Source organism: Otolemur garnettii, unplaced genomic scaffold (assembly GCF_000181295.1).
Source record: "Otolemur garnettii isolate 467f Iridium unplaced genomic scaffold, OtoGar3 scaffold00124, whole genome shotgun sequence".
Taxonomy (NCBI): domain Eukaryota; kingdom Metazoa; phylum Chordata; class Mammalia; order Primates; family Galagidae; genus Otolemur; species Otolemur garnettii.
The window spans coordinates 4,140,545-4,151,457 of record NW_003852519.1 but is presented as its reverse complement, the minus strand read 5'-3'; the positions used below and the strand labels follow the sequence as shown (position 1 = coordinate 4,151,457).

The 10,913-nt window shown below is 37.7% G+C and overlaps 1 protein-coding gene across 1 annotated transcript in view; it reads right to left on the bottom strand.

Annotated features, from left to right (window-relative positions):
• The window catches only part of PTPRO (protein tyrosine phosphatase, receptor type O), a 237,075-nt gene that overhangs the window by 28,216 nt on the left and 197,946 nt on the right, over nucleotides 1–10,913 (bottom strand). Inside the window, 4 exon segments of the mRNA XM_012810064.1 lie at nucleotides 508–591; nucleotides 2,934–3,002; nucleotides 6,943–7,063; nucleotides 8,920–9,052. Coding sequence (XP_012665518.1) covers nucleotides 508–591; nucleotides 2,934–3,002; nucleotides 6,943–7,063; nucleotides 8,920–9,052 — 407 coding nt within the window.

The following is a 10,913-nucleotide window of genomic DNA, read 5'->3' as shown; positions in this document are numbered from 1 at the left end:
GGGAGAATTAAGGAAGATAATTAAACAAAGATGCTGGCACATAGCCAGCTGTTCAGTATTATTGAGTTAGAATTATTACAAGAACTCTGTATTATTATCAAAAACAGTACTATGTAGACTCTGGTTTCTCAACATGGATGTATTTGTACCTTCTTGGAAATATAGTGCCCTCTAATGGATGCAGATGGCAAGGAAAATGGAAAGGGTCATTTACAAAGATGAAAAGACAACGGATTGACTCCATGAAGAAATGAAAGACTCATAATAATTGAAAGAAAATCTTGCCTAGAACATCACAAGAGAAAAATTTACACGAGAAACATTACAGTTAGCATCTTGGTACCATTAACCACTTCAACCCACTTCAGTACACAATTAACAATTTTGAATGCAGCCAAACATACAAAATAATTAAAAATAAAGTTTCCTTTTGGTTTACTTCTTGAAAGCTAACTTTGAAAGACTTTGTGTTAGGTAAACAGTAAAAAAAAAAAAAAAACCACTTACCAAGGATTAATATAAAATGCCAAAAGATAATCAGTCCAAAGACATGAGGGTAGCAGGGTTAAGAAAGCAAAGATACTCCTACGCCTGTGAGCATTAATAGATAACAGATGTAAAGATGAAAAAGTGGCAAGAGTTAGTAATATAAACTGTAAACAGATATCAGTAAATTACCTTCCAGGATCAATTAATATGACAAGCACCTTAATTACAACTAAATATTATTCCATCCCATGAAATTTAAATGTGAAGGCTTAAGTGCTATCAGGTTGAAAAAAATCAGTTTTCATTCATGCATGGACTTATTATAATCAGATATATTTCTTTCAATCTATTTTGTGTCAATTAGTCTATTAGATGATTACATTTTACATTCAGTTAAATGAAGCTCTTAAATGCCTCATCAGTTATCTCAACTCTCATTCTTGGATCTCATTCTTCCAACGTTTAAGCCTATTTTAAGAAATTTCTATAACATCCTTTAATACCTAAATAGCAGCTTGTGGAAGCATATATAAATGGTCAGGTTACGTATACTGATTGTGATGAAGACTAAGCTTTTGAAACACATTCTTATGAAGTTGCACGCCTAGGTGTGACTTTGTTATTACTAAACAATTTCTAAAAATGACCCTTTAAACACAGGTACACTATGATATCAGGTATCATTCATTCTCAGTTATCATTCATTCATACGCAGGCATCATTCATTCAGAGACTAAGCCCATTAGCTGCTTAGTCTGTAATCTCACTGCTACTCAGCTCAGTGGGAGCACACTATTTGATTTCACTTTAATTCTAATTCAAACTATTGATTTAAAATGCTTGGCTGGAATCCAAGTTTAGATATTCAAATCATTTGTCAAGTAGAACATCTATTAATATAGATTTAAAAATATCATGTGGCTGCATCTACAGTTATTTTGAGAAGTAGAGGAAAAAATACTGTCACCTTGTCACTTCAGTTAGTAGAAATCCTCACGGAACTATCTATTCTCAGTCATCCAGAAAATGCTAGAGCTGGTAAAACTGCCTTTGCCGACAGCTGTAGGAGAATTAGCTTGATTTTATAGAAAGATCCAGAGGTAAATTCTCCATTGCCTCAGTTCGCCCATAAATGGTTTTGCATAAAGTCTATAAATTGTGACTGGCGATTGAGTTAGTTAACCCATTGCTCTCATGAGTCACTAGAACCTATGATCAGATCAGTTGCTAGTTGGGCCGCTCATCATTGCTCCAGGACTGGCCCTTTTTAAAGGCTGTATCAGGCAAGAAACAAATATGAGGGAGGCAATCACTTAATTCTGGAAAGAGCACCGATATATTTGAACAAGTCTAATAATGTTTCCTAACATTTCACTGTGAGAGTTTATGTGTTTCTCCTTCCTCACAGTTGGAGTAATTGTATTTTACTTACAATTTAAAAATGATACAGCATACTGTTTTGTTTTGTTTTTAAAAAAGGCTGTTTCAACTTGGTTTTCAACTAGAGTGAATGTCATCTACCCTTCAGGAAGTACAATTTATATCTTAAATAAAGCCCTCCTTCCATTCTGATGCTATAGATTAAAATTTCCAGTCTCACATACCTATTTATTTAAGATTCACCCTTTTGAGGCATTAGAATACAGAAAAACAAATCACTTTGTATGAAATATGTATATTTAAATGCACTTTGCTTGCAAAAGAAATAAGCCAGATTATATAAGTGATGCTGACTCCATGTTAAATGTTTACTTAATTAGTAATTTTGTTGAGTATTGATTGAGCTGCATAGAATTGTTAATTCTAGTGTATAATTGTAAGGAATAATGTCAACCAATTTACCAATTTAATCTCTTGACCATTTTTTTTTTTTTTAAATTTCCAAAACGCCTCCTCCCTTTGGGTTCTTAACACTCTGGCATAAAGAAAAAAGAAGGACCTGTTTTCTTTCCGGGGTTTGCTATTTATTTACTGTAAGGATGAGAGCTGAGAGCCCTGGGCTGTATACTTCTACTCAATTTTTGAACACAAGTGTTGGCTCATATCCCCAGGCACTGAAAGGTGAGTTTTAAGTGGGGATGCTGCTCTGACTCCCCCTGCTTCACCGCCGTCCCTTCTATGCCTTTAGTCCCCACCTGCTCAGTGTGTCTCCTGCCTTTCAGCCCTCCTGCAGCCCTGTAACAGGCTCCTTGCACGATTGCTCTGGTTCCTTGTTTAATATTGTTAATACAAAGTAGAGGACAACATCTCTGTTTTGGAATTAAGCTTATACTACACGTAAACTGTGATATTCTCTCAAGATATAGGCATCAAAAACTACTGTCAATAAAATTACACAAGGATAATCAGACAAAACAATTCATCCCCAAAATTCAGCGCTGTTAAATTTCAAGCGCACATAGCATAGCTAAGCTACTAAGAGGTTTGTTCCAGACCATACTTACCAGTTATACGGAAGCTTTCCATCCCTCTCCAAGGATGCAAAATTGACAAAGGTGCCAGCTCCACATTCCCTGTTTGAAAGGAATCACAAAATCAAGGTTGCTGCCTGACCCATCATTTTTTGCCCTGACATATAAGTAAAGAGAGTCTTTACTGACTTATCATCACAGCATTAATTTCTCTTTTGCATACAATGCAAAACAAAAAGATAAAACAAAATGAAGCAAAGCCTTGCAAGGTTGCAAATCAAGTTGTTTGAGACCAAAGGATTCCATCCTTTCCAAAGGTTGTTCATGATCATAAAATAAAACTTTGAACTATGTGGGATATGATATCTTTACAAAGCCTTCGACAGTAAGGTATGGACACTCTCCTAGGTAAATGGGATTTTCCATTTTTACCAAAAGTTCTTGGTGGGGTTTTATTCATAGCATTTTGATTTTGTCTCTGTAATGAGAGTGGATCAAATAGGATTGTGTACTTCCTCCAAAATCTTTCTCTCATATTTTGAGGACCATATTCTTCATTACTTGAGATAAAAGAGTGGCATGTAATGAAATAGGTTGTCTTCTGCCGTGCCTCTTATCCAGAATGCTGCATATTAATTATTAAAAATGCTGTTAAAGTTCTATTTTTATTTTTTTTTTACTGGAAGCAGAGAAAATGGTAAACATAGTCTCATTCCTCTAACCTTACATAACTCACTGGGACTCACACATCTCATTTTTTTCTCTATATGAAATTGATGGACAGATTCAGAACTGAAGCAGAGATTTTGATAATATTGACACAAGGTGCTAATTACTTCAGGCATCTGCCTGTTCTTTTAGGGTATTCTAAGCATAAGTTTCTTTTTTTGAAATATACACTAATTTATTATATTATGTTGTATAGTATAACATCAATACATTTTCCTACTTCAGTGCCTTATATAATGAGATCTAATCTGGCCTTTAATACAGTTTTGTTTTGTTTTGTTTTGTTTAGCAGGCCCTGGCTGGGTTTGAACCTACCACCCACTATCCTCTACTGTAGCGGCTTTTATTATCTCTCTGTCTCTCTCTCTCTCTATTTTTTTTTTTTTGAGACAGAACCTTTGCTAGAGTGCAGTGGCGTAATCACAGCTCATGGACACCTCAGATTGCTTCCTGGGTTTAAGCAATTCTCGCGCCTTGGCCTCTGTAGTAGCTGGGCCTCCAGGCAGGCAGGCGACCACACTTGACTAATTTTCCTTCCTATTCCCTTTCCTATTGCACAGTAAGTTTCTTCTCAGTCTCCTGGTGTTGTCTTCTTTTCTCCCTGAAAACCTTAATATTGGATTATTGCAGTGCTTAATCCAGGGCCTCGTCTCTTATGTTTACTCCCTAGACGTCACCAGTCTGTAGTGTTAGCAGAACTTGATATGCAAATAGGAGACTTAAGATGCAAACAAGTCTCACATGCGTGTCTTCAGCCAGGACGTCTCCTCCAAACACCATTCAGCTGTCTCCTGCACACCTCCCTTCCCAGTCTCCTTTCCTTTCCTTTTCCTTTTCCCTTTCCCTTTTCTTTTCTTTTCTTTTTTGGAGAAAGAGTGCTTTGTTCTTCCTTTGGCTGGCCTCAAATTCTCGGCTTCCCAAAGTGCCAGGATTATGGCACGAGCCCCCTCGTCCAGCCTATCCGCTCCCTTGATACTCATTCTTGCCCAGGCTTCACGGGCAACCACACTCTGTTTTCCTTCTGCTCCCCTGGCCACCTCTTCTCAGTCTCCTGGTGTTGTCTTCTTTTCTCCCTGAAAACCTTAATATTGGATTATTGCAATGCTTAATCCAGGGCCTCGTCTCTTAAGTTTACTCCCTAGACGTCACCAGTCTGTAGCAGAACTTAATATACAAACAACTCTCACATGTATGTCTTCAGCCAAGACTTCTCCTCCAAATACCATTCAGCTGTCTCCTGCACACCTCACTTGCCAGTCACCACATACTTAACTTTTCCAAAAACAAATACTTGCTGTTCTCCCAGCTCTGAAAGCTTTCCACCCGGAATTCTTTCTCAGTGGATGGCAACCTCATCCTTTCCATTGCTAGAGTCAAAAACCTGGAATCCTCCTTGATGCCTTTATTCATTTCTAGTCCACATCGGATTTGTTGGCGAATCCTACTGGCCCCTGTTTTCAAGATATATCCAGAATCTGACGGCGTCTCCCGGCTTTCACTGCCACTCCTCTGGACGGAACTACCACCATATCTTGCCTTGGAGCGCCCTCACGGCTCCCCCAGGTGATAGCCTTTGTCCTTGCTTGTTTTCTACGTAAATGTCAGAATGACAGTGATAAAGTACAAGTCAGCTGTTGTTGATCTTACTCCCCAAGCCCTGTAGTGGCTGCCCATTTTACTGAGTAGAAGCTAAAGTCCTAATGGCTTGTGACGTCCTCACCGTGGCCACTCCTGCTATTTTTCCCTCCTCTGCCTCCGTCCCACCCATCTCTCTGCTGTGCTTTGCGTATGGTCGTCATGCTCCTGCCCGAGGCCTTACAATGGCCGTTCTCACTACGGGGCACTCCCTGGGCACTCCTGCAGGTAGCACCTGACTACCTTCCCTTAGACCTCAAGTCTTTGTGCAAATGTCACCCTCTCAGTGAAACTCACCCGCCACCCCCATCTCTCTTTATTAGTACTGTTCATCTTCCTTAATTAGCTGTACAGTGTTTTCATATGGCCTGCTAACAGACCAGGTGATCTCTTTCCTTACACATTTATTGATTACTGTCTATTTGCCCTGCTAGATCACCAGCTCTGTGAAGGCCTATATTCCTCTGTGTTTTGTGTGCTGCCATATCCCAAGCACCTGAAGGAGTTTGACACCCAGCAGGTGTGGTGTCAACACTTGTTAAATGTATGAAGGTGTCTGGGACCTGCACAGGTTATAAGTCAAGATTTGATCTCAAGGAGTGTCATTTCAGAACACAAGGAGTATTCCCCCCACTAGCCACAGTGCAATACCACCTCCTGATTCTTCTAAGATTTATTCAAATGCTAACTTTCAAGAAGCTGATTTGCACATTCAGAATTAATCTTTCTTTTCCACGTTCACAGCATCCTATTTTTATCTACTTTATGGTACAGGTCAGCTTCTGCCTTTAAATAGGTCTATTCATGTACGCATCTCCAGATATGTTCCTACTGGATATCTCTGATGTCTGATTTTTCCTTATGCCACGGAAGGCACTGATTAAATTGCCATTGGACAAATGAATTTATTTATGAATATGTGACTGATGGAACTCTGAGAAAGCGGAGGAGGTTGATTTACAATTCAAGAGGCTAATATCAGGAAAATATAAATCTGAACCAAATCTCCCCAACCCAGTAGTATTCAAATTAGCAACAGTTTCTTCAGGGAATTGATGAATTGTTCTGAAAATATCCCACAAAAAGTACTTGAGATTGTCCTCTGATGAGCAATGTATCAGTGGCATATAGAAGAACTTAAGTCATAAATTGAAAGGCTTTTCAAACTACAAGAAAAATTAAGTTGGCTGCCACTCTGAGGAATAGTAACTAAATTAACAGAGGATGTCTAATAGACCTAATCACATATTTAACAAATAATATCTGGCAAAACCATGAAAAAACTAATGGGGACCCCCCCCCCCGTTCTTTCTTGTGTTCCAGTTTTTGTTAAATCCTTTTATTAATCATGCCAAATAGGCATAGATCTTTCTTTCACCCCAGATATGCCTGAAAGCACCCCAATGTGATGGATGTCTATGCATGGGCTGTTAGTAAGAGGTTTGGCTTTGTGTAAACAACAGTCCTTTACTTTACCATTTCGATGGTAAATACTTTGGTAATACTTTCTAAAATAATATTTAAAAGTCTACTTGGAAAATACATAAAATAGAAATAGACACAGAAAACTGAAATGAAATTTACTGCTATAAAATTTAGGTCTACAAAAACCATACATGGGTGATAAGTACAACTGTTTTAAAGATTACGGATAGAAGATTAACACAACTGAACTTACCTAGCCATCTGCAGATGCTTTTTCCTAAGAATAATGAGAGTCACAAGCAGCAGTCCAATTAAAAGTGTGCTGAGGATGGCCAACACTGAGATCACCACCACATTGGGATTCATCTCTGTAACTAAAGAGATAAACCACACATTTTTAAAATTTATTTTTTATTTAGATTCATATGAGAGTAATAAAAATTAGTTTCCATTGTTTACATTTGTTAGCTAAAGTCCAAGTTGTAATTGAGCCCTCCACCCTTACATAATGCCCATGAGGGCTGGGCGCTGGTAGCACAATGGTTAGAGTGCCTGTCCTGTGCACCAGGGGTGGTGGGTTCAAACCCAGCTAGGGCCTGCTAAACAAGAAAGCAAACAAATAAAAAAACCTAATGCCCATTAGGTGAGAGCCTACCAATCCCCTTCCTTCCTCTCCCTCTCCTCCCTCACACATTTTTATTATAGGATCTGGTATATGGTAACTAAAAGAACCATTCATTGATTTACATCGAATCTTAAGAGTGGTGAATTTATGGTGATAACAATAACAGTAACAACCATGTTTCCCTAAGCCAACAATGACCTCTTCCTGGTCAACTACAGCTTGATAAACTAGGCTGATAAATGGTATTCAGGTGCCTAGAACAAGCCTATAACATTTCAAAAGCCTACAACATCCAGGATGTTCTTATAAAGGGAAACTAAAGAACAAAGAATGCCTATGCCATAGTTTAAATCCATTTGAAAATTACAAATATAGATGTCATTTCCATGTATTATCATTGTTTAACATTTTCAAAAGCTTTTAGAGTGTGGTTCTTATTGTATGCCCATGACGTTAAAGTCAGAAAGCACAAATGTATACTTTGCTCACAACTAATAATGCATATGAAAAAGGCATTAGCAAGCTGCCATCTGCCATAGCACTTAACACATTACCAGAAGCAGGCATTCTGATGATCTGTGGCCATATGTTTAGAGGTTTTCCATCTGTACGACTCAAGACATTAAACCTATTAATAGGTCGCAGGGCCCTTGGGAACAGGGGTTGTGTCCTTTTTGTAAAGTTTATATAATAACGGGGTCTATGATGGCATGTACACATTATCTGTTTCTTCACACTAACATAGAAGGCCAGGATAACAGAGGCAGGAATATGTTAAGTATCTTTTGTAAACTTTTCAAAGTGGACCAGAGAAGACTGATGCCATCTCTTAAACTCATCATAAAAATCACAGAACTGACCAGCACATATGATCCCTATGATCTTAGGTATTTGCCACTTGCTGTTTGGGCCAGGTGGGCCAGGTAGGCAGAGTACTTGACCAGAAAGAACAATAGACTCATGGTCAGAAGGGCTTAATCAAGTTCAATTGGCTGTTAACTGTCATATGAAGAAGCCATTTTATTTACCCTATGGGATTCATTTTCCTCACTTGCAAATAAGTTTAATAATATCAATTGTAGCACAGGCTGCTGTGGACATAACCAGGAATTGAACTGTACACTGAAGTACAGTTGACCCTTGAACAACATGGGTTTGAATTGTGCAGGTCCACATAAATGCAGGTTTCCTTCCACTTCTGCCACCTCCGAGACAGCAAGCCTAACCCCTCCTCCTCCTCTTCCTTCTCCTGTTTCTCAGCATATTCAACTTGCAGATGACAAAGATGAAGACCTTTATGATGATTCACTTGCACTTAAGGAATGGTAAATCTATTTTCTCTTTACATTTTCTTTTCTCTGGTTTACTTTATTGTAAAGAGAACAGTATATAATACATATAACACACAAAAATGTGGGAAGGCCTCCAGTCAACAGTAGGCCATTAGTAGGTATGTTTTGGGGGAGTCAAAAGTTATATGTAGATTCTCTACTGCAATAGGGGTTAGTGCCTCTAACTCCTGCATTATTGCAGTATCAACTATTTACTTAAAAAGCACTAAAGGGTAACTTCCAAAGACTAGATTCCATGAATGTGTATAATTACCCATTGTTGAGACAGCTATGAATGTGGGGACGCTAGGGCTGTCATGGCTAAAGCTGGTGACACTGCAGTTGTAGGCAGTGGCGGGAAGGAGACTAGAGATGGTCACAACGTGTGAAGAAACAGCAACCGGTTCCTGGAGATGTGAGAAATAAGGTATTTTAGTTTTATCATTATCTATATTTTTAAAGCTTATTTTTCATACCTGAGTAGGTAATATATGAAAAAATTAAAAAATTTAAGAGATATTAAAAAAATAGCAATGAGGAATGTTTTCTTGTTTCCCTACTCCCCATCTACTCAATTCTCTTCCATGGAAGCAGCCATTGTTGTTAGGTATTATTTTTTCTTCCCATACATATGTTATGGATATATAAACATAGAAGATATAGCTAAAAAAAAAAACTAAGTGATGCCATATTTTATGCATCGTTCTGCTTATTTTTTACTTGAGTTATCAGTATCTTTTGGTGCTCTCTCCATACCACTTTTATTCTTTATAAGGGCTGTATAGAAATTCATTGCAAGGACACACAGTATTGTTTAACCAGCTCCCTATTGGTGAACATTTCAGTAGCCTCTGATAATGTAGCTATTACAAACAATGCTCTAGTGCACATCATTTCACATACATTGGAGAATATATATAAAAAACACACATGCATACACAAAACCTGTGTGTATATGTATGTGTAGGCATGCATACGTATATATATATATACATTCATATATTCCATGCCAGGGTCAAGTGTTTTGAATTTGGCCAAAAAAGTATACATTTTTCATGTTGAAAGCTATTAAAAAATAGTCCTCCATGGACATTTTTCCGGTTACCCACTGACAGCATTAATGCATGATAATGCCTGTTTCTTTATCTTGTTTTCATCACAGTATTTTTGCAAATTCCAAGCTTTTCCAATATTACTAGTGAAAATTATATCTTGCAGTTTCATTTTGTATTTCTTTTTACCATGAGTGAAGTTGTTCAATTTTTCATAGGTTCAAGAGCCTTTGTTTTGGGTCATTGGTCTTTATCTGTTTGACTTGTAACAGTTCTTTATATGTTAAGGACCTTACCAATTGGTCTCCATCCTCAGCTTTTATAGAGCATCTATACCTAAGACATTGCAAACTTGTATGCTCAGAAACACTTCATATTAACCTATTCTTGAGTTAAACTAGTTGCTGACTTGGTGGACCCATGGCCAGACTGGTCACAAGTGCTACCACACAATATAAAAAATTGAGCCAGTGTAATAGTTTTTCAAAACGAGATTCTGGAACAATCCTACCTAAAAAGATGCAAGTCATGAGCTCTTATTTTCCATTCTCGTCTCTTACACTTATTTTAAACAAGAATGATTCTCAGGAAAGAAAGACTTTTGCTAACAGGACTCAGTCTAGTAAGTATCTGACTAACCATTATTTTCTTAAAGAAAGACACCATTGTAGTTACAGAAAAGAAAGTCCATTATAGGCAGAGAAGTTACTTTCAAAAAGGATTGTGAAAAGACTCAGCTGTTCAGCACAAATCAAAAAGAGATGTGTTTGTGGATAGGAATCTCAAAAGGGGAAAGGAAAGCAAAGTATCTTAACATGCAGGATGAAAAGATGTATACTCCTAGAAATCCTTTCTTCTTCTCAATCACATGATTCATTATTTCAATAGCATCAGTTATTCATGCTTGTAGAATTAGATTACACTCTGTATTATGTGGAGTCCCTCACAAACTTACCCTTTTCCTTCTATCTCTGGCTGTGAAATATTTCTTCTCAGCTCCTGGTTTGTCTAAACTTTAGCTGTAGCAATACCTTTCTTCCAGCTTTCATTTTCCAACGAAATGATCCTCCTTACTAACAGGAGAGGAGTACTTCTTTTAAATTCTCTGTGTAATATGTAGCTCTCTTATGACATCTATACTTATTTCAACACTTGTCTAACATGTATCAAAATGTTCTGAAGGCAAATATTGATTGTACCATTTTTGTTCTATACA